This window comes from Hypanus sabinus, chromosome 6 (assembly GCF_030144855.1).
Source record: "Hypanus sabinus isolate sHypSab1 chromosome 6, sHypSab1.hap1, whole genome shotgun sequence".
NCBI classification, from domain to species: Eukaryota; Metazoa; Chordata; class Chondrichthyes; order Myliobatiformes; family Dasyatidae; genus Hypanus; species Hypanus sabinus.
Window position 1 is genome coordinate 12,404,328 of NC_082711.1, and position 24,656 is coordinate 12,428,983.

The 24,656-nt window shown below is 42.9% G+C and overlaps 1 protein-coding gene across 3 annotated transcripts in view; it reads left to right on the forward strand.

Moving 5' to 3' along the window:
* mindy4 (MINDY lysine 48 deubiquitinase 4) overlaps positions 1 to 24,656 on the forward strand; it is a 331,295-nt gene that overhangs the window by 149,010 nt on the left and 157,629 nt on the right. For 2 of the 3 annotated variants that reach the window (XM_059971726.1, XM_059971728.1), the window contains exon 8: positions 24,261 to 24,377. In XM_059971726.1, the coding sequence (XP_059827709.1) occupies positions 24,261 to 24,377 (117 nt within the window). The remainder of the gene's footprint in view (positions 1 to 24,260; positions 24,378 to 24,656) is intronic. The other variant, XM_059971727.1, reaches the window with a different exon arrangement.

Sequence of the window (24,656 nt, forward strand, 5' to 3'; positions counted from 1 at the left end):
CACTTTAAAGAGTTTACTAAAATTAAAAGAGTATTAGGCAATACAACATATATGCAAGGGAAAAAAACAAAAAGGCGCCAACTTATCAAAGTTCAGTAGTTTAGTGCATGTCGTTGGAGCTCAAACATCGAACCATTCGACCCCTTGTCGCTTGCCTTCGACCTCCACGTCTTCGCACCTAGGACCACGCCCGGTGGTCTTCCGAGCAGTGCAGCGCACGTCCACCTTCCTCGACGTCTTTCTCCCGCTCTCTCTCAAAAGCCCACGAGAAACCCCTCCCCTAAGTTCCCAGCCTCACAAGACAAAATAACATTCCCCATTGGTTAACAAATGAATACAATTACCATATCAACAAGTATAAAGCAAAACAACTGCGAGAGAAACACTTATCAAAGAAGCATTCCTACTCTTAACAAACCAAAAAACCCATTTTGAGTAACATACACAGGACATTGTACAGATGTAACTAGTAGAGTGGATAGGGCAGAGCCAGTGGATGTGGTATATTTAGATTTTCAAAAGGCTTTTGACAAGGTCCCACACAGGAGATTAGTGTGCAAACTTAAAGCACACGGTATTGGGGATATGGTATTGATGTGGATAGAGAATTGGTTGGCAGACAGGAAGCAAAGAGTGGGAGTAAACAAAACCTTTTCAGAATGGCAGGCAGTGACTAGTGGGGTACTGCAAGGCTCAGTGCTGGGACCCCAGTTGTTTACAATATATATTAATGATTTAGACGAGGGAATTAAATGCAGCATCTCCAGGTTTGCGTATGACACGAAGCTGGGCGGCGGTGTTAGCTGTGAGGAGGATGCTAAGAGGATGCAGGGTGACTTGGATAGGTTAGGTGAGTGGGCAAATTCATGGCAGATGCAATTTAATGTGGATAAATGTGAGGTTATCCACTTTGGTTGCAAGAACAGGAAAACAGATTATTATCTGAACGGTGGCCGATTAGGAAAAAGGGAGATGCAACGAGACCTGGGTGTCATTGTACACCAGTCATTGAAGGTGGGCATGCAGGTACAGCAGGCGGTGAAAAAGGCAAATGGTATGTTGGCATTCATAGCAAAAGTATTTGAGTACAGGAGCAGGGAGGTTCTACTGCAGTTGTACAAGGCCTTGGTGAGACTGCACCTAGAATATTGTGTGTAGTTTTGGTCCCCTAATCTGAGGAAAGACATTCTTGCCATAGAGGGAGTACAGAGAAGGTTCACCAGATTGATTCCTGGGATGGCAGGACTTTCATATGAAGAAAGACTAGGCTTATACTCACTGGAATTTTGAAGATTGAGGGGGGATCTTATTGAAACATATAAAATTCTAAAGGGATTGGACAGGCTAGATGCAGGGAGATTGTTTCCGATGTTAGGCAAGTCCAGAACGAGGGGTCACAGTTTAAGGATGAAGGGGAAGCCTTTTAGGACTGAGATGAGGAAAGACTTCTTTACACAGAGTGGTGAATCTGTGGAATTCTCTGCCACAGGAAACAGTTGAGGCTGGTTCATTGGCTATATTTAAGAGGAAGTTAGATATGGCCCTTGTGGCTAAAGGGATCAGGGGGTATGGAGAGAAAGCAGGTACAGGGTTCTGAGTTGGATGATCAGCCATGATCATACTGAATGGCGGTACAGGCTCGAAGGGCCGAATGGCCTACTCCTGCACCTATTTTCTATGTTTCTATGGTTCCCAAACACAGTTTAAAAAGAGAGTAGTTGATGTGTGGAACACCTTGTCAGGGGTGGTGGTAGAGGCAGGTACATTAGGAACATTTAAGGAGCTCTTAGATAAGCACATATAAATATTTGGGATTGATTCCATATGGCTATGTGGGAGGGAAGAGATAGATTAAAGTAGGTTAAAAGATCAGCACAACAGTGTGGTTCAAAGGGTCTGTACTGTGTTTTAATGTTCTTTGTTAAAGATAAATTGTTGCAACAATGTTAGAATAACTTGGAAAGAGTCACAGCTGGTTCTGGAGCATAGGTCTTAAGTTTAGAAATCTCAGTGGTGTCAGCTGCCTAGGTCTCTACTGCTTCAGTCAGCGACTGCTTGCTACCAATCAGGTAGGTTGCTTTGACCTGTCTGGTATTGAGTTGCCTGAACATTGTTGAAGGTAGTGGTTGGATTTATGCAATCTTAAGGAAGTTGTTTGTGTCTGTTGCAGAGCCGAGCTTTGATCAGAATGATAATTTTGTCTAAGTGCAGGTTTTATATGGGGTGATACCAAAAGTACAATGTTAGCAAGTTTCTTTAATGGAGAAGATCACTGAAATATTTAAAACACTTCAGCTTTACAGTAAAATTGACATGTTTTGCATTTGAAGTATTACTTTTGTCACTGTCACAACTCCCATATCATTACCATCTTCCATGTTATTCAGAGCGGAGATAAGGTGCCCTGATGTTTGTGGTGTATTGATATCTATGAACTTTTAAACAGAGGGGAGGGGCTGTTTGGAGCAGGGGTGGTAGAGCAGAGTCAGTAACTCCTGAAGATAACTTCTGGAAAAATACCACACAGCAGACCAGTCACTATCTCTGGGCAAGTTTAACACTTTGAGCATTAATGGAGCCAAACAGATACTGATCAACCTGTTTGGAATTTACAGAACAATGTTTTTTTTTTCAAATTTTAACCGTAAACTTGAAGGCCAAGTCACAGTAACATTAATGGTTTCCCAAATTAATATTGGCAAATTGTTTTTCATTACTGTAATGTGTACCAAGATACAGTGAAAAACGACTTGCTCCCATATTATGCAAGAACTTGAATTAATTTTAGCATAAGATTAGATCACGTTTGCAGGTCAGTAACAGACCTGACGTGCATTGCTCCACTCTAGTCATGAAACTACAGAACAGAGTACTAACTGGAAGAGTTTTGAGTGCCAACCAATGGAAATTATCTTTGGGCTTTTCTTTTGTTGAACTAATTAGATTACATTTGGAATACTATATCAATGGTTTCTGGCAAGATTATTGACAGGGAATTAGCAGTTAAATGATAGCTTGGTTAACTATGCAGCATTTTAATGTATTCATTGGCCCTACTTCTAGCACTTGGGCATCTAGTGTGGATGTCAGTATGGGAATAAAACACCATTGTAGAAACACAGAATGAGGCCATTCAGTCGCTTGAGCTGGCTTTCTATAAGATCCTTCCAGTTAGTCCAGTTCTTTTTCTCTCTGCAGTTCTTCATGTTACTTTGCAGTACATAGAGATAAGGGGACAAGATATATTTATAATATGAGACCTGAGAGAAACATAAAACTAGACTCTAAGAGCTTTTATGAGTAATTGAAAAAGAAGACTAGTGAGTTTGAGTTTGGATTGTAGAGTCATAGAGCATTACAGCACAGAAATAGGCTGATTCGAGTCTGTGCGAAACTGTGATTCTGCCTAGTCCCACCAACCCATACCTGAAGCATAGTCTTTCATATCCCTCCTGTCTGTGTACTTCTCTTAACTGTTGCAATCAAACCTGCATCCACTGGCAGCTCGTTTCATACTTGCACCATCTTCTGAGTGAAGAGGTTCACACTCAGGTTATCCTTAAATTCAGATTCAGTTTTACTTATCACATGTACATTGAAACATGCAATGAAATGCACCGTTTGATTTCCAACCAACACATCCAGGATGTGCTGGGGGCAGCCTGCAAGTGTCGTCATACATTCTGGCTGCAACATTGCATGCACAAAATGTTCAGCAGAGTAACACAAAACACAACAAGACAGAACGTAACAAGCACAGAAACAATTGGCAAAGGTAATTTTTTCATAACCCTAGGGCCTTGTACCTCTTACACACAAAATTGAGAGGATTTATTAAAAGGAATAAGAAAGCAACTGAGTCATTAAGCAATCACTTTGTGTCTGCCTTCATAGAAGGACTTAGACAGATTAGGAGAATGGGCAAGAAAGTGGCAAATAAAATACAGTGATGGAAAATGCATGGTTATGCACTTTGCTATAAGAACTAAATGTGCAGACTATTTTCTAAACAGGGAGAAAGTCCAAAAATCCGAGATGCAAAGGAACTTGGGAGTCCTTGTGCAGAATGCTCTAAAAGTTAACTTTACATGCAGAGTTGGTGGTGAGGAAGGCAAACGCAATGTTAGCATTCAGTTCAAGAGGTCTAGAATACAAGAGAAGCAATGTGATTCTGAAGCTTTATAAGGCATATTGAGGCCTCACTTTGAGTACTGTGAACAGTTTTGGGCTCCTCATCTCAGAAAAGATGTCCTGGCATTGGAGAGGGTTCAGAGGAGGTTCACAAGGATGATTCCAGGAATAAAAGGTTTATCATATGAGGAACATTTGATAGCTCTGGGTCTGTACTCACTGGAATTTAGAAGGATGAGGGGTGGGGGAGGGGATCTCATTGAAACCCTTCAAAGGTTGAAAGGCCTAGACAGAGTAGATATGGAAAGGATGATTCCCACAGTGGGGAAGTCTAGGACAAGAGCATGCAGCCTCAGGATAGAAGGGTATCCATTTAAAACAGAGATGTGCAGAATTTCTTTAGCCAATGGGTGGAGAATTTGTGGAATTTGTTATACAGGCAGTTGTGGAGGCCAGGTCGTTGGGTGTATTTAAGGCAGAGATTGATAGGTGCTTGTTTGGACGTGGCAGCAAAGGTTACGGGGTGATGGCTGGAAAGAGAGGCTGTGGAGGGGGGAAAAGGGATCAGCCATGATTGGTGGAGCAGACTTGGTTGGCCAAATGGCCTAATTCTGCTCCAATATCTTATGTCCTATGGCCTTGTATATTAGAGAATCAGGTACCTAGTAAGAAAGGTATTCTCTAACTATTTTAGAGAAGCTGTATGCTTGAAAGCGGATAAATCCAAAGGTGTGATGAGCTGAATCTCAATTTTGGGAGCTAATGAATGCTCTGGTTATCATCTTCATATTCTTCTGATTCTGACATTGTTTCTGTGGATTGGAAACATGACCCGTCTACTCATGGAAGGAGAACAAAAAGGGAAATTAAGAATTCTAGACCTATTAGCTGGGCATCAGTTGTAGAAAAACTGTCACAATGTCTAATTAAGAATATAATATCCTTGAAAACAAAGATAGGTCTGAGTAGAGCCAACATGAATCTTTCTATTTTAATTATTTGGAGATGCAACTCAGTAACAGGTCCTTCCAGCCCACAAGTCTGTGCTGACCAACTACATCCGTATCACCAAATAACCTACTAACCCAGACAGTTGATTCTGTGGACACAGGAAAGAAACATGGATGGTAGTTTGCCTCACAGGTGCCAGGATGTGGAATGTTTCTGATTGCTTCCACGATCTCCTGAAGTGGGAAGGAGAACATCAGAGATCGTGATACATATTGGTATCAGCGACATAGATAGGAAAAGGGAGGAGGTCCTGTAAACAGACTACAGAGAGTTAGGAAGGAAGTTGAGAAGCAGGACCACAAAGATAATAATCTCAGGATTACCGCCTGTGCCACGCAACAGTGAGTATAGGAATAGAATGAGGTGGAAGATAAATACATGGCTGTGGGATTGGAGCAGGACCAGGGATTCAGATTTCTGGATCATTGGGATCTCTTTTGGGGAAGATGTGACCTGTACAAAAAAGACGGGTTGCACTTGAATCCGAGAGGGACCAACATCCTGACGGGGTGGTTTGCAAAGACAGAGGAAGAGGCAGTTGGCTCACAAATAGAGAAAGCTTGGAGACCATGCGAGAGGGAGGATAGGCAGGTGATAGAGAAGGGACATGCTCAGACCGATGGTTTGAGGTCTGTCTGTTTTAATGCAAGTATTATGAACAAAGCGGATGAGCTTAGAGTGTGATCGGTACTTGGAGCTGTGATGTTCTGGCCATTACAGAGACTTGGATGGCTCAGGGGCAGGAATGGTTACTTCGAGTGCCAGCTTTAGATGTTTCAGAAAGGACAGGGAAGGAGGCAAAAGAGGTGGAGGCATGGTGCTGTTGATCAGGGATAGTGTCACAGCTGCAGAAAAGGAGGAAGACATGGAGGGATTGTCTGCGGAGTCTCTTTGGGTAGAAGTTAGGAACAGGAAGGGGTCAATAACTCTACTGGGTGTTTTCTACAGACCATCCAATAGTAACAGGGACATCGAGGAGCAGATAGGGAGACAGATTCGGAAAGATGTAATAATAACAGTTGTGGTGGGAGGTTTTAATTCCCCAAATATCGATTGGATGTCCCTAGAGCAAGGGGTTTAGATGGGGTGAAGTTTGTTAGGTGTGTTCAGGAAGGTTTCCTGACAAAATATATAGATAAGCCTACAAGAGGAGAGGCTGTACTTGATCTGGTATTGGGAAATGAACCTGGTCAGGTGTCAGGTCTCTCAGTTGGAGAGCATTTTGATTGCAATTCTATCTCCTTTAACATAGCTTTGGAGAGTGATAGGAACAGACAAGTTAGGAAAGCGTTTAATTGGAGTAAGGGGAAACATGAGGCTATCAGACAGGAACTTGGAAGCATAAATTGGAAACCGATGTTCTCAGGGAAATGTACAGCAGAAGTGTGGCAAATGTACAGGGGATGTTTATGTGGAGTTCTGAATAGGTACGTTCCAGTGAAACAGGGAAAGGATGGTAGGTTACAGGAACTATGATTGTAAATCTGGTCAAGAGGAAAAGAAGAACTTATGAAAAGTTCAAAAATCTAGGTACAGTAATTCAAGTCAAGTCACTTTTATTGTAATTTCAACCATAACTGCTACTACAGTACATAGTAAAAATGAGACAACATTTTTTCAGGACCATGGTGTTACATGACTCAGTACAAAAACTAAACTGAACTACGTAAAAAAACTACACAGAAAAAAAAACTAGACTACAGACCTACCCTGGACTGCGTAAAGAGCACAAAACAGTGCAGGCATTACAATAAATAATAAGCAAGACAATAGGGCAGTAAGGCGTCAGTCCAGGCTCTGGGTATTGAGGAGTCTGATAGCTTGGGAGAAGAAACTGTTACATAGTCTGGTCATGAGAGCCCGAATGCTTCGGTGCCTTTTCCCAGAAGGCAGGAGGAAGAGGAGTTTGTATGAGGGGTGCGTAGGGTCCTTCATAATGCCGTTTGCTTTGCGGATGCAGCGTGTAGTGTAAATGTCCGTCTTTGCCAGAAGAGAGACCCCGATAATCTTCTCAGCTGACCTCACTATTCGCTGCAGAGTCTTGCAATCTAAGATGGTGCAATTTCCGAACCAGGCAGTAATGCAGCTGCTCATGATGCTCTTAATACAGCCCCTGTAGAATGTGATGAGGATGGGGGATGGGAGATGGACTTTCCTTAGCCTTCACAGAAAGTAGAGATGCTGCTGGGCTTTCTTTGCTGTGGAGCTGGTGTTGAAGGACCAGGTGAGATTCTCCGCCAGGTGAACACCAAGAAATTTGTAGAGATCTAGATTATAAGGCTAGTAGGAAGGAACTCAAGAATGAAATTAGGAGAGCCAGAAGGGGTCATAAGAAGGCCTTGGCAGACAGGATTAAGGAAAACCCCAAGGCATTCTACATCTATGTGAAGAGCAAAAGTATAGGACGTGAAAGAATAGGACTAATCAAGTCATCATAGCTTGTCACACCAGACAGCCAGCCACTCTAGTGTTGTTTGATGTTGAGCAGGTCAGTGTCAGCTAAATCAGGTGAGAGTAGGCAGTTGCACAGAATGTGTTCAATGTTCTGTGCCCTTTCATCACATTCACAGTATTTGCTGGTCTTTAAACCCCACTTCACCATATGTCTCCCATCCTACAAACTCCCGCTCTCACTCTGTTGAGGGTGCACCACTTCCGTCTGTTAAGCAGTGCCCCTGGGGTCTGGCAACGTTTCTGTGGGGTCTTGCACTGTATTGTCTGGTGGGGTTCTGGCTTCTGTTCGTTGCCAGAGGTCAATCCTGTATGTTTGGGTGGATGTTCCATGCGGTTGTTCCTCCACTGTAGCAAAGCTGGCACATGATGGTGTAGTGGGTGCCATGGATCTGAGTTCTGTTTACCTTTTTCAATTTCTGTTGTAGTGTGTCTTCAGATCTCTGGGGGAGCAATGCCTGCAAGTCTGTAAATGATGTTAGTGGGTGTGGAGCGCAGTGTGCCCGTAATTATTCAGCAGGCTTCATTAAGCAACAGGTCTATTTTCTTCACATGGGCTGATCTGCCTCACACAGGTGCACAGTATTCTGCAGGTGCATAGCAGAGTGCTAGGGCAGTTGATCTAAGTGTGTGAGCATTAGCTCCCCATTTCGTGCCCGTTAATTTTTTCAAGAGAGAGTTGCGAAAGCCAGCTTTCCCTCGAGATTTTTTGAATGTGGGTGGCAAATGAGAGTGTTCTATCCAGTGTCATGGAGTCGGATGGTATTCGAGCTCCTTCCCACACTAGAAGATCTTGAGTTTCCGAGCTGCTTCTCGATTCCTCAGGTGGAATGCACACAGTTGAGTTTTTGATAGATTTGGGTTCAGAGACCATTTTTCATAATACTGCTTCATTGCTTTGAGGACTGCTGTAAGTCATACTTAAGCTTGTGTTGCTATGCGTAGGTCATCTGCATAGATAAACCTACGTGTGTTAGGAAAGGTTGGTCGGTGGTTTGTGTAAACATTAAATACAAAGTGTAGTTGAGGTGCCAGGACTGATTCCTGTGGTAGTCCATTCTTTTGTGGACGCCACCTACTCTTAATTCCATTCATTTCTACATAAAATCTGCAATTTTCTAGGAGGCTTCTTATTACTTTTGACTGTGGTTTCGTTCTTTAACATTTTAGATAATTTCAGTAGAAGGTCTCTGTGATTCACAATGTCATATGCTGCTGTTAAGTCAACGAATACTACCCCTGTAATTTGTCGCATTTCAAAGCCATCCTCAATATACTGGGTTAAGTTCAGGACTTGACCACAGCAAGAGTGGCCTGGCCTGAACCCGGCTTGGTCTGGTGTTAGAAGATCTTCGATTAAGGGGGATATTCTTTTCACTACGAGTCTCTCACAGAGTTTATAGAGGGTGCAGAGCAAGGAAATCGGTCTGTAATCTTTAGTAATATTGGGATCTTTATTGGGTTTTAGGAGAGCAACAACCCATTTTCCCTGCTGATGCAGATCCCTCTGTAAGCCATAATGGTCTTCCTCACTGTCCATGACACCCCATTTTTGGTGTTATCCATAAATTTGCTGATCCAGTTAACCACATTATCAATCCATGTCATTGACATGACAAACAACAAAGGACCCAGAACTGATCCCTGTGGCAACCCACGAGTCACAGGCCTACAGCCAGAGAGGCAACCGTCTACTACCACTCTGGCTTCTCCCACAAAGCCAATGTCTAATCCAATTTACTACCCCTTCCTGAATGGCAAGCAACTGAACCTTCTTGATCAGTCTCCCTTGCGGGACCTTACTAATATTCATGTAGACAACATCCACTGCCTTGCCTTCATCCACTTCCTGGAAATTTCCTCAAAAAACTCGATAAGTTAGACATGACCTATCATGATCAAAGCCATGCTGACTATCTTTAATCAGTTCTTGCCTATCCAAATACTTATATATCCGGTCCCTTAGAATACTTTCCAATAACTTTCCCACAAATTATGTCAGACTCACCTGCCAATAATTCCCTGTTTTATGTTTAGAGCCATTTTTAAACAGCAGGACAACTTTGGCTATCCGCCAATCCTCTGATAACTCTCCTGTTGCTAAGGAGGATTTAAATATCTCTGCTAGGGCCCCAGCAATTTCTGCACTTGCTGCTGTAGAGTCTGAGGGAATACCTCGTCGGCTCTGGAAATTTATCCACCTTGACGGAACATGGAGTTAAATGTGTTGAAAGAATAAGTAAATTTAGGAAGGACAACAAAATTCTAGGGGCGTATAGCCCGATGGGAGTTCGGGGAGCTGGGTTAAGCACAATAGGCAACGATTTAAACAGAGAGAGGAGAAATGGGCTAAAAATTCTATATTGGAATGCACAAAGTGTCAGAAATAAGGCAGATGAGCTTGAAGCCCAGGTGCGAATGGGTAAATATGATGTTGTTGGGATAACAGAGACATGGCTGCAGGGAGATCAGACCTGGGAAATGAATGTACAAGGGTATACGTGCTATCGTAGGGACAGAAATGTGGGCCTAGGGGGTGGGGTGGCCCTGTTGGTGAGGAATGAGATTCAGTCCTTTACAAAGGGGGACATAGGATCAGGAGGAGTAGAGTCTGTGTGGATAGAACTGAGGAACAGTAAGGGCAAAAAGACCCTAATGGGTATTGTCTGAAGGCCACCAAACAGTAGCATGGATATTGGGTGCAAGTTGAATAGGGAGTTAACATTGGCATGTGGCAAAGGTAATGTCGCAGTAGTTATGGGGGATTTCAACATGCAGGTGAATTGTGAGAATCAGGTTGGTGCTGGACCCCAGGATAGGGAGTTTGTAGAGTGCCTACGAGATGCATTCTTGGAACAGCTTGTACAAGAGCCAACCAGGGACAAGGCTATTCTGGATTTAGTGTTGTGTAATGAACAGGATTTGATAAGCGATCTTGAAGTAAAGGAGCCATTAGGAGGTAGTGACCATAATATGATAAGTTTTTATCTGCAATTTGAGAAGGATAAGGATAGATCGGAGGTGTCAGTGTTGCAGTTGAACAGGGGAGACTATGGGGCCATGAGGGAGGAGCTGGCCAAAGTTATCTGGATGGATATCCTAGCAGAAAAGACAGTGGAACAGCAATGGCAGGTATTCTTCCCAAGGTGCAAAATCAGTTCATCCCCCGGAGAAGGAAGGATTCAAAGGGGAGAAAGGGGCCACAGTGGTTGACAAAGGAAGTCAGAGATTGCATAGCATTAAAAAAAAAGGAAGTATGACAGAGCTGAGGTGAGTGGGAGGACAGATGATTGGGAAATTTTTAAGGAACAACAGAACTTAACTAAAAAGGCAATACGGGGAGAAAAAATGAGGTACGAATGCAAGCTAGCCAGGGATATAAAGGAGGATAGCAAAAGCTTTTTTAGGTATGTGAAGAGAAAGAAGGTAGTTAAGAACAATGTTGGGCCCTTGAAGAATGAATTGGGAGAAATTGTTATGGGAAACAGAGAAATAGCAGAAGAATTTAATAAGTACTTTAGATCTGTCTTCACTAGCGAAGACACAAGCAATCTCCCAGATGTATGGGTGGGCCAAGGACATAGAGTAACAGAGGAAATGAAACAGATGACATTCGGAAGGAAACTGCGATGAGAAAACTGATGGGACTGAAGGCTGACAAATCCCCAGGTCCAGATGGTCTGCATCCTAGGGTACTAAAGGAGGTGGCCCTGGAAATTGCGGATGCATTGGTAATCATTTTCCAATGTTACTTAGATTCAGGATCAGTTCCTGAGGATTGGAGAATGGCTAATGTTATCCCACTTTTTAAGAAAGGAGGGAGGGAGAAAACAGAGAACTATCATCCTGTCAGCCTAACATCAGTAGTGGGGAAGATGCTAGAGTCCATTATTAAAGATGAAATAGTAGCATATCTAGACAGCAGTGATAGGATTTGGCCGAGCCAGCATGGATTTACCAAGGGCAAATCATGCTTGACTAATCTATTGGAGTTTTTCGAGGATGTAACCAGGAAGTTAGACAAGGGAGATCCAGTGGATGTAGTGTACCTCGATTTTCAGAAGGCATTTGATAAGGTCCCACATAGGAGATTGGTGGGTAAAATCAGAGCTCATGGCATTGGGGGGAAGATATTGACATGGATAGAAAACTGGTTGGCAGATAGAAAGCAAAGGATAACGGTGAATGGGTGTTTCTTGGACTGGCAGGTGGTGACTAGTGGGGTGCCACAGGGCTCGGTATTGGGACCACAGCTGTTTACGATTTACATCAACGATTTAGATGAAGGCGTTGAGAATAACATCAGCAAGTTTGCTGATGATACTAAGCTGGGTGGCGGTGTGACGTGATGAGGATGTTAGGAGAATTCAGGGTGACTTGGATAGGCTGGGTGAGTGGGCAGATACTTGGCAGATGGTGTTTAATGTGAATAAGTGTGAGGTTATCCACTTTGGGAGTAAGAACAGGAAGGCAGATTATTATCTGAACGGTGTAGAGTTAGGTAAAGGAGAAATACAAAGATATCTAGGAGTCCTTGTTCATCAGTCACTGAAGGTGAATGAGCAAGTGCAGCAGGCAGTGAAGAAGGCTAATGGAATGTTGGCTTTATTACAAAGGGAATTGAGTACAAGAGCAAGGAAATCCTTTTGCATTTGTACAGGGCTCTGGTGAGACCACACCTGGAGTATTGTGTACACTTTTGGTCTCCAGGGTTAAGGAAGGACATCCTGGCTATAGAGGAAGTGCAGCGTAGATTCGTGAGGTTAATTCCTGGGATGTCCGGACTGTCTTATGCAGAGAGGTTAGAGAGACTGGGCTTGTACACGCTGGAATTAAGGAGATTGAGAGGGGATCTGATTGCAACAAATAAGATTATTAAGGGATTGGACAAGATAGAGGCAGGAAAGATGTTCCAGATGCTGGGAGAGTCCAGTACCAGAGGGCATGGTTTGAGAATAAGGGGTACGTCATTTAGGACAGAGTTAAGGAAAAACTTCTCCCTGAGAGTTGTGGGGGTGTGGAATGCGCTGCCTCGGAAGGCAGTGGAGGCCAATTCTCTGGATGCTTTCAAGGAGCTAGATAGGTATCTTATGGATAGGAGAATCAAGGGATATGGAGACAAGGCAGGAACCGGGTATTGATGGTAGATGATCAGCCATGATCTCAGAATAGCGGTGCAGGCTCGATGGGCCGAATGTTCTACTTCTGTACCTATTGTCTATTGATTTGCCTCAAGATAGCAAACACTCCACCTCTGTAATCTGTACAGGGTTCATGAAGTTGATGCTGCTTTGCCTCACTTCTATAAACTCTTTATCCATCTCCGAGTAAATGCAGATGCAAAGAATCCATTTAAGATCTCCCCCATCTGGTTTGGCTCCACACGTGGATTACCATTCTCATTTTCCAGAGAACCAATTCTGTCCCTTGCAATCCTTTTGCTGTAAACATTTGTAGAATTCCTTAGAATTCTCCTTCAACATGTCTGCTAGAGCAGTGGTTCCTCAACCGCCGGGCTGTGCACCGCTTCCGTGCCATGAAGCATGTGCTATCGGGCTGTGAGGAAACAATATCATTTGTCAATATGAGTCAGCTGCACCTTTCCTCATTCCCTGTAACGCCCACTGTTGAACTTGAACACATGTGAGGTCATCAGTCGGTCATTAAATTACAACTACTCGAGTAAAAAACAAACGTCGCTTCAGAGTTTCTTTGGAAGAGGTGGTAGGGGACGTAAAGGGCCTAACAATGATGATAATGCAGAGACAGCTGAGGCCGAGACTGCAAAAAAACAGAAAGCTAGCCGAAAAATGTCACCTGATCTTAACAGCGTATTGAGTGACGTTGTTGAAGTTATCAATGACATCAAAGCAAAAGCCCTTAACTCACGTCTGTTCAAGCAGCCTTGTGAGGAAATGGATGCAGAGCACAAACGCCTTCTCTTACATGCTGAAGTCAGGTGGCTATCAAGGGGAGAGCCCTGGCCAGGGTTTTTGAGTTAAGGGAGCCGCTACACAGATCTCTTTCAGGAAAAAAGTCACCACTAGCCGCACACTTCAGTGACGAGGAGTGGATAGCAAAACTTGCTTATCTGTGTGACATCTTCAACCTGCTCAATGAACTCAATTTCTCACTTCAGGGGAGAATAGCAACTGTCTTAAAGTTGACAGATAAAGTGTCTGCTTTCAAAGCCAAATTGAAACTGTGGGGACGCCAAATGGACAGGGGCATATTTGACATGTTCCCAACATTAGCAGGGATTTTGAGAGAGACTGAAGCTGCACCGTCCTTCTCACAGCTGGTGCGCACTCACCTATCTTCCATGTCGCCAGAATTTGAGCATTACTTCCCAACTGCAAATGACCCAAGACGTGCAAAGGAATGGGTCTGTGACCCATTTGTGAAGACTACGTACGGAGGATATCCTTTCTCATCCCCTTCGACCATTGCTCTGGGCCCTGTCCACACCAGAAGGATTGCTGAGAAAGAAAAAAAAAGTTACTTTAGCCACAACCTTGCAGAAAAATGTAGCAGTAGAAGAGCAATTCCCAGGAAACTGTGCTACAGTGGTTGATGGAATGAACTTGGTCCAAATAATGCAAAAGTGATCAAGTTACTTCAGAGATCTTGCCACAATTCTGGGTTTGGCTCTGAGGGAAGGCAGTCAGAGTAGCAGAATAAATGTTGCATTTGACACATACAAGGAGAACTCTACCAAGAATAGTGAAAGATTTCTACAGGGTGAAGAGACTGGTCATGAGTTGCAAGGTATCACAGGCACACAGATGGTGAGGCAGTGGCGGAGCTTCCTGACCAAAGTCAGTAACAAAAATAGTCTCATTAGTTTCATAGTCCATGAATGGAGGAAGGCAGAGTACAGAGCACAGCTAAAGGAGAAGATTCTGTTTGCAGTTGTGAATGATAAAGGTTACAGAATCACATCTCAAGACAGTGAGGAGGTGTCAGCTCTTCAGTGTCAACAATGGCCGCCTACTTCTCCATGCTGCCATGCCACAAGAGAGAGATACCAATCTGTAGTGATCTGCTCAGAAGACACAGATGTCTTTAGCATTTTGTGACAAGATTGAGACCCCATTGTTCCAGAGGCGTGGCACTAGAACCAGTACAAGGTTTGTAGACATTAGGAAAGTCGCTGCCACTGCTGGCATAGAGGTTTGTAGGGCTCTCACGCATATACAGGATATGACACTGGTAACACTTTTGCAGGCAAAGGGAAGACAAGTGCCCTAAAACTTCTGACTAGCAACAGGGAAACTCAGGACACATTCTTAGAGTTGGGTCGGGAATGGGACCTCTCCCCAGAACTGATGGGCAAACTGGGGGCATTTACATGTCTCCTGTATGCCCCAAAAGCATCGACCACCAAGGTCAATGAGCTCACGTATCACCTTTCTGTGCCAAAAAAAGGTGAAATGGAAAGTCATCAACTCCCACCATGCAAGGACTGCTTAACAAAACATGCACAGCGAGCCAACTACCAGGCTAGTATATGGAGAAGAGCCCACAAGTGCCAAGTCCTGCTGGAAGATGGAGAGAGAGAGGAAGCTGAACAGTTGGTGGTGCACTGGATGGAAGGCCAGCCAGCACCCGATGCCGTCCTGGATCTACTGGCCTGTAACTGTCCAAAAAAATGTTCACTCCCAAGATGTATGTGTGTTGCAAATGGCCTCAGGTGTACTGACACGTGTAGACTGGCAGACTGTGAGAACCAGGCATCCACCTCAGAGAGTGTGGAAAGTTCAGATGAAGATGTGGAAGATGTGGAAGACTTGGAAAACTATTATTATTAAAAGGTTATGAAAGTATGGAAAACAAAGTATGGAAAGCAGTCTTTGATTAAGTATATTCATTTTACAACCAAATGGGGCCTAGGTTATGGTCGTGTGGAACCCCACATTTGAATTATTGTGCTGTAATTCTATATGCTATGACAAAAGCTTAAGATTGTTTTGATTTGTTACAATAATTTGGAAAATATCATGACATAGATAAGACTCCAGAAATCTCTCCAAATGAGGTTTTTTACCTTTTGGGAGGTGGGGTAACATTTTCTGCTGTACTGATGTTAATATAGAATATATACAGAAAGTGGTTACTTATTTGAATTCCTGAATAAATTCTTCACAAATCCATGTGATTATATGTGTCCTAGGGTTTTTATTGACTTTTCCAAAATGCGCCCTATCCTCGTATGCAGGGGATATGTTCCTCACAGTTGATGCATAATGTGAATAATTATTTAAATGGAGAAAATAGGGATGCATCCAGAGGGCTTCCTAAATATGTTTTATCTGCAATTTATTCCCATGTTCATACCAATATGACACAAAAGCAGTACCACAAGGCAACTTTTGTATTATATCTCATCAATTTAAGGTAATATTCAATGTAATAAATATAGAAAGTTAACATACTAGAGTGTGCAGTGCTCACCAACAGTGGCAGGTGTGTTCGCTCTGGGAGATGAGTGGTTGTTGGGGTGTTGGGCAGCTTTACATGGATGAGGTGGATGGCTGCAGTCATCAGGATCATCAAGCACAGCAAGGGGTAAAGGAAGACTCACAGAACTGCTGGCAGCAGGAGATGACACTGGTTTGAAGAAAGTGGTGAGGGTTGTTTGCTTGGCAGCATTTCATTTTTCAGCATTAATTTGCTTGTAGGGAAGAAGGGTTGAAAGCAGGGAACGACTGAAATGCTGACTCGTTCTAAACTTGGATCCATGTCCATTGCCATTTGCGCCGTGTTCCAACTTCCACCGTTCTCTCACTGTTGTTAAACTCCCGGAGTTTTCAAAATTGTCTGTTGTTTGCAGCATCTGAGAGATAGTAAAGATGCCTTGAATGTGGATCATACCTTGGTCAAGTGGTTGAATCAGTGATGTTGTGTTAGGTGGCAGGAAATGCACTGTTATGTTAGGATGAATGCTGTCCAAATGTTTAGGATGGGCTGGTGCATTGTCCAGCAACAAAAATCTTTAAAGGCAAGGTTCTGTTCCTGGCAGTAGCATCCCAGAGCTGTGTTACCTTCACCTGATGCCGCGCTGTTTATAATTTCCAACTTTTTTTCAAGTGTTAAAGCGGTTCTATGCTGCTCGGCTGATGGCCCAGGACATGACATCGGACGCTTAGGAGGCATAGTTAAATAGTTCAAGCACAAAATCACTGCACTGTAGGAAAAACCAACAAAAGTTTAAGAGCACAAGATCGCACATCCATACCTTACCAAATCCAATGCAAGACTTGCAGGAGTGAAACTGTGAGGCGCACACACCTGACTTGTATTGGCGGGAAAGCAGTGCTCCTCGCATAACTGTGAATCCGCATTGTCTGAAGACACATATAACGAGGATAGGGTGTAAACAACAGACACATATTTTTCTAAAAATGAAATGATTCACTCTACTGAAATTGAACACCACTGTGAGTGCCACCAATGACATAGTTTTCAATGTAGAATTTTATGACAACATTTGATGAAAAATGCTTGAACTTAGCTATCATTGTGACAAATTTCAATGTTAAGGGATTACTGACAACAAAGTACCACTAGGTTGAATATATATGTTGTACTTTATATTGGTCACTTTTCAGAAATGCTTATTTTAGGGTGGTGTTATAAAATGCATGATAGCACACATAAAGCTACCACTGGTGCAATGCTATCCCATTTTTTTAACTCTAAAGATGTATACCTTGCCAAAAATTGCTATGAGCATTATTCCCCTCAGATGGTACCAACCAACTCTACTGGCTCACGGACTATCGGGCCTTGTAAGCTACTATCACTGGTTTCTCCCAAATATTGTTACAGTGCTACATCCATTGAATGGGACTTTTACAAACAGGAGCAAAGTGGGAATGGTCAGAAAGATATGAAAAAGCTTTCAAGGAAACTAATAACATTCGATGAACTGCTCACCCACTATGACCTATCTCTGCCCATCAGACAGGCGTGCGATGCGTTCCCTTATGGCATTGGAGCTATTTTGTCATACATTTATGAAAGATCGATCTGAATGCCCGATTGAGTTTGCTTCAAGGTTACTAACAAGCGCAGAGCGCAACTCCGCACAGATTGACCGAGAGGCCCTTGGTCTAGTGTGCGGAATAAAGAATAGACAGTAGGTGCAGGAGTAGGCCATTCGGCCTTTCTAGCCAGCACCGCCATTCACTGTGATCATGGCTGATCATACACAATCAGTACCCTGTTCCTATTCTCTCCCCATATCCCTTGACCCCGCTATCTATAAGGGCTCTATCTAAGTCTCTCTTGAATGCATCCAGAAACTTGGCCTCCACTGCCTTTTGGGGCAGAGCATTCCACATATCCACCACTCTCTGGGTGAAAAAGTTTTTCTGCATCCAGTTCCACCGCTACCTCTGCAGACAAAAGTGTATGCTAGTGACAGATCACCAGCCCCTTACTCAATCCCAGGAAGGGAATTCTAGTCATAACTGTGACCTGCTTACAACATTGGGTATTATTCCTAGGAGCCCACTCTTATGATGTAGAGTTCAAAGGTTCCAAACATCACGGTTTGTCATGTCCTCCAGAAGTATTGGTAGAGCAGTTGCTGATAACAAATTCCAAAATACATAGGGAGACGAGGAATGACCCAATATAATCAGAAGTCTATGAAATCCCCATGCAAGGATGGCCAACTCATGGTGACCCTATGTTTCCTGAGTTCTCAACAAGTCAAGACCAACTTTTGGTATATAAAATAATGCTGATGAGTAGATCTCATGTTGTGGTTCCCTCTAAACTCATACCTGAGTGTTAGAAAATCTGATGAAGGACATCTGGGTACAGTCAAGAGGAACAGTCTTGCCCGGAGCTACATGTGGTGGCTGGGAATAGACAAACAGATTGAAGACTTGGACAAAAGCTGTTTGGGATGTGAAGAAGTTCAAAATGCATCCCCACAGGCACTGTTACACCCATGGGTGTGGCTGTCGTCACCATGGTAGAATGTCTATTTTGATTTTGCTGGGCCCTGCATGGACTCCATGTTTCTGATTGCTGTGGACGCCCATTCAAAGTGGCTGGAGGTTTTGCCAATGAAGCCAACTACCTCAGCAAAGACTGTCTCTGCTCTGAAGACAATATTCACCAGAAATGGCTTACCAAACAAATTGTAAGTGACATTGGATCACAATACATATCAGAAGAATTCTGATTATTCATGAAGAAAAATGGCATCAGACATTTCAATTCCACTCCTCACCACCCAGCAACAAAAGGATTGGCTGAAAGGTTTATCCAAACCTTCAAGAAGTCCATTAATGCAATAGACAAGGAGGACATTTCTCTACAGCACAAGGTGGGCAACTTCCTTTTTTGTGTTTCGGAACTCTATTCATGCGACAACAAGTCAAGTACCTGCAATACTGTTAACGAACAGTAAGCAGATATCTCTCATAGACCTCCTGAAACCAGATCTGTGTGAGCAAGTAATTACAGAGAAGACAACCGGACACCTGGTAGGATAGCTACAAGAACTGGACTACTGAGATCAGACATGGAGACGTCATGTGGAACAGAGACTGGATGCTCAACCGAAGAACACACCTGAGTCGATGGCATCTAACAAGACGGACACGTTACAGTCACTGGACCTGCCTCTCATTGATGATCATGTCACTGACAGCAATGTAGTAGAGGAAACCGAGAGCGTTGTCTTGGGTAACACACCTACCAAAACCAGTGCCACTTTACAGATCCAGAGGCGCAATGAGAACGGTCCATTGACAAGACATCTGCCAAACCTGATACCACTCTACATGTCCAGGGGCGCTATCCTGAAAGAAACAGAGTGTCACCGGAAAGATAAAACCTTTAGAAGTGTGAAATTGTGGATTGTTATTGTGAAAGCATGTTTATTTGGAATATGCGTTTATGAAAGGGAAGTTGAATATTTTGAATATATACAGTTTTATGCTGCACTGATCTAAAGAGGGAAGAAGTGTAATGTTTGGATCTATTTCTTTTTGAAGAATGACTCTTCCCCCCTACCCCACCCGGCAGAGACAAAAGAAAATCTGCAGATACTGGAAATCTGAGCAACACAGATCCTGTCTGTGTCACCTGTACTTTTCTCCATAGATGCCTGCTGAGTTCCTCCAGCATTTTGTGTGTGTTCCCTTCTTTAGCTCTATGTATTGATCTGTCGTCAGCTCAGGCGCAGTTCTCTACGCATAAGCATAATTTTTTCTCTCTCCCACTGCAATGTGAATACATCAGTTAAAGTTATCTCCTGCATGTGTGCTTTTATTTAATTGGTATGTAGTTGTGCACGATCACAACAAAACAGAACAGCTTCCCGTCCACCATCAGATTTCTGAATGGGCAATGAACCTACATACACTACCTCACTTTTTTTTTCTTTTTTGGGTATCTTTTAGTATTTATTTACTTCAATATTTTATACATTTTGGTGTTTATAAACCACACCACCACAATTGAAGGATGTTCTTTGGTCTAAATGCTCTTTGATCCGTGGGAAAAGTGGGTTGGGGAGGATTGTTGCAATAGCCTTCCCTAAAGCAGAAGAAAGCAGGGAGACTCCCATGTGGTTATCAAATCATATACATCTCTTTTTGAGAAAATAGTCATAGAAGAGAAAACAGTACAGCACAGTACAGATCCTTCATTCCACAATATTGTATATAATCATTCTCAATCCCTCCTATACAACCCATAACCTTCCGTTTCCTAAGATTCTCTTAAATATCCTTATTGTATCAGCCTCTATCAGCACCTCTGGTAGTGTTAGCCAGGTAATACCTACCTCTCCATGTAAAAAAAATATACATCTGATATTTCCCTGAAAATGTACTCCACTTGCCTGCAATGGCTGTCCTCTGTCATTGGCTAATGCCATCTTGGGGGAAAAGGTGCTGGCTGTACACTCTATCATTGCCTCTCATAATCTTACATACCTTTATCAAGCTACCTCTTATCCTCTTTGCTCCAAAGAGAAAAGTCCTAGCTTGCTCAACCATTCCCCATAGACATGTTCTCTAATCCAGGCAACATCCTGGTAAATCTCTATACCCTTTTACATCTATCCTATTGTGAGCAACAAGATCTGAACATAATAGTGGATTCCAGTTATTTGATCTATCAGTTAATTGAAGAAGCTGTTTATTTGGGACAATCTTTAAAGAATAAAAACAAATCGAGAAAATAGCTGGTATACTTTCATTTATTTGGACTCTGCGCACTTTGGGTAAGAAAATGTTGTTGAACATTTTCTAATGAGCGTCAATCACATGCATATTGTATGGCCGTTATTGTCACTTGCACATTTGTATTCAAAAAGCATTGATTTTTGTCACTGATGGTTGGCAAGTAACAACCCTTCCTGGACACCAAACAAACTCTGCCCCATCTAAACCTTCTGCATTAAGGAGGTGCCAATCAATATTAGAGAAGCTGAAATCACTCATGGTAGCCCTGTCATTTCTTGCATCTTTCCAAAATGTGCCTATTTATCTGCTCTTCATTTTCCCTGTTGTTATTGGGCAGCCTATATAATACTCCCAATTATTACTCCCTTCCCGTTTCTGGCTTCCACCCATACTGGCTCAGTAACAATTCCTTCATGATGTCCTCCTTTTCTGCAGCTGTGATACTATCCCTGACTAACAACGCCCCCTCCTCTTTTACCTCCCTCCCAGAAATATCTAAACTTTAGAACATTCAGCAGCTATTCCTGCCCTTGTGACAGCCGAGTCTCTGTAATGGCCACAACTTCGTAGTGCCAGGTACTGACCCATGCTCTAACTTTATCACACTTGTTCCTGATACTCCTTGCATTACAGGGAATATTTGTTACTTTGCTTACGAATGTCAGTGTTTCTGTTAAAATGGTGGACTGAGAAATATCATCATTGAAGGAGGTCAGTATGTTCACCATGCTCCATTACCTGATCAAACACTCTGGTTCCTATTTCCTTGTCAGCCTAGTTTAAACTCTAGCAATCCTGCTTGCAAAGACATTGGGCCCTCTCAAGTTCACATGAATTCATTCCCTTTTGTACAGGTTATACCTTCCCCAGAAAATATCCCATGACACGCAAATCTGAAGCTTCACCTCCTGTATCCATTTCTCAACCATACATTCACTTGCCATGTCTTCTGCCATGCCATATCAAATACAGTTCTCAAATCACATATCTTCCGGTTTAAGATGGTGCTGGTGAAGCACAACGATGACTTGCTGAAAGCAAAAACAAATAAAAGAGTGAGTTACTTAGACGTGATCACTGCCGTCAATAGCCTGCAAACACCGGGTAGAATTAGAAAGGTCGGGTATAGGCCAAATCAAGGTGGTGGGGCCCTGTTCTGACAATGTGTTGAAGTGGCAGGGCCTGGGTCCAAGAGCAAAGAACAAACCGGGTTTGGCTGATTTGAGCACCAGGTCAGATTAAAAAGATCAGGCTGTCTGGACCGGAGGTGAGGGACGGCCAGTGTTCAACTCACTGCACCACAAGGTTTACTTGTCTCTGCGCTGAACTGAGGCAGTGGCCTGCAACTAATAGGCTCCTGAAACCACTGCAGTGATGACTGGCTTTGTGGCTGGGCACTCACTTTCCTCAACTTTAGTTCTGAATGGTATTTGCTTATTTTTATTGGCACTTTTTTTCCCTGCACATTGGGCCTTTTTAATGGGTTCTATTGAGTTCCTTTGTTTTGTGGCTGCCTATTAGGACATGAATTTCAAGTTTGAATATAAGTATACATACTCTGATAATAATGTACTTTGAACTTTAAAATCATGCTAAACATTCAATTGCAGCATCGTGGGGAAAGGAGAAGGAATAAAAAAATGAAATATTTTAAAATCAGTTTAAATTTTGTAACAGCCTTAAGATTAATCCCATTTTCTTTTCTCCAGAGCTCTCTGAGTTATTTCCCTTCAAATGGTTATCTAGTTTCTCCTTTGAAAACTGTAACTGAATCTACTTTCATGCGCCAAGTGTCTGCCTGTTCTACTGGACACTAGATGCTAAATATTCAAACACTAGAAATCTGGAAAAAGCTGCAGCACTCAGAAGGCCAGGCCAGTACCTGCAGAGAGAGGAACAAATTAATCTTTTAGATTAGTGACTTTATACCAGAACTGGAGCTCTGTTTCAACAGGAGCCACCTGACCAACTGAACAGTTGTTGCATTTTCTAAATACAAACGATTCTGCAGATGCCAGAAATGCAGAGTAACACACACGAGGTGCTACAGGATCTCAGTGGTAGGAGGTAGGGATGAGCAGTGCAGGGCAAGGGAACTATGAGGTCAGTGGCAGTGGATGGGAGATCTCCAGAGTTGATGAGGTTGGTGCTGCTGTGGAAGGCAATGGCCTGTTTGCTCTGAATAGGGTCCCCTTCAAGAGGAGGTATCTGAAAGTTGCAACTAGTCTTTGCAACGTGTGAGAGGTCAATCCACTAGGTTACAGAGCAACCCTCTTATCTACAGGTTTGATGGTGAAGTTGGGATTGGAGAGATTGGAAGGTAGTTCATTCAATTGCATTTTCTCTTTCTTTGACTTCTTGATCATTGTAAGTTACCATATTAAAAAGTAGGGAAAATACTCTGCATTGTGGCAGAGTACTCAAAAGTCTGTATCTTAATGTGCTAAATGTACCAGAACTGTAGCCAGCATGGCTTTGTGGGGGGTGGGGGGTGGGTTTATCCAGGCTGACTAATTTGATTGAATTTGTCAAAAGGGTAACAAAATACAATGATTATGGCAGAGCACTTGATGTTGCCCACATGGAATTTAGTAAGATCTTAGACAAGGTCCCACATGAGAGAGGTCCCGTGGATTGGATCTAAGGTAGGTTGGTAAAGTATATCTGAAATAGCCTTGGTGATAAGAGACAGAGTGATATTGAAGGGTTTTTTCTGGGATTTGAAGTCTGTGTCAACTTGTGTGCTCCAGGAACTCTTACTGTATGTCATATGCATTAATGACTGTTGTGTCTTCCCTGACATCCCCTTCCTGAAGTCCAAAAACCAGTTCCTTTCTGATGTTGAGTACAGGGTTGTTGTTGTTGTGACATCACTCAACCAGCCACAGAGGGAGCACTGTGTGAGCAGGCAAAGGATTGCATTGGAGAGGGTGCAGAGGAGTTTCACCCAGATGTTGTCTGGAATGTCGTGTCTCACATATGAGGAGATACTGGATGGTCTGGGCTTGTTTCCTTGAATCAGATCGGGCTGAGGGATTCCTGATAGTTACACTAATTATTCAGGGCATAGCTAGAGTGGTTAGTAGGAAACTTGTGCACAAAGCCTACAAAGCATATCTTTAGGGTAAGCAGGGAAGATGCTTATAGGGAAATTGAGGCAGATTCTTTTCACCCAGATGATGGTTGAAATCTGAAACACACTGCCTGAGTGGGTGGTATAATCATACTCACTCACATTTAAGTAGTAAGGCACATAAGTCTACAGACCAAGGGCTAGTGGATGGATGATTGATGGTCATCATGATGTGGTGGGCTGAAGGGCCCATTTCTGTGGTGTGGGACTCCTAAAGGAAAATGGATTTCATGGGTGTGTGGGATGGATGATGCGCTTCAAGGACCTGGTTTAAAATAGTCCACTTAGTTTAACTTTTGTCTCAAACATTTTGTTTACAGCAGCTGAAAAACCTTCTGTTTGGCTCCAGTTTCTGCTGCTTTGCCGAGGAATGGAAGATACAGAGTTTCACTTTCAATGATCTACCTGAATTAAAATATGGAATCGTTCAGAAGAAGGTGAAAGTTTCTCTGATTGCATATTGTAGAGCACCAAGTATAGGATTTGTCATTTTGAAAACAAACCCTCTCAAGTTGCAGAAGTTGATATGAAACTCACACAGGTTACAGTTTGGCAATAAAGACAGGACTCCAACGATACCTGTGGATTGCTTAAGAAGTAATTTTGTAAAAATGGCAGTACTTTTGATGAGTTACAAAGTTAGCAGCACAGAAGCACCCAATATCTTGGGCCCACCACATGCATGCTGACCATCAAGTACCTACGTATCTATACTG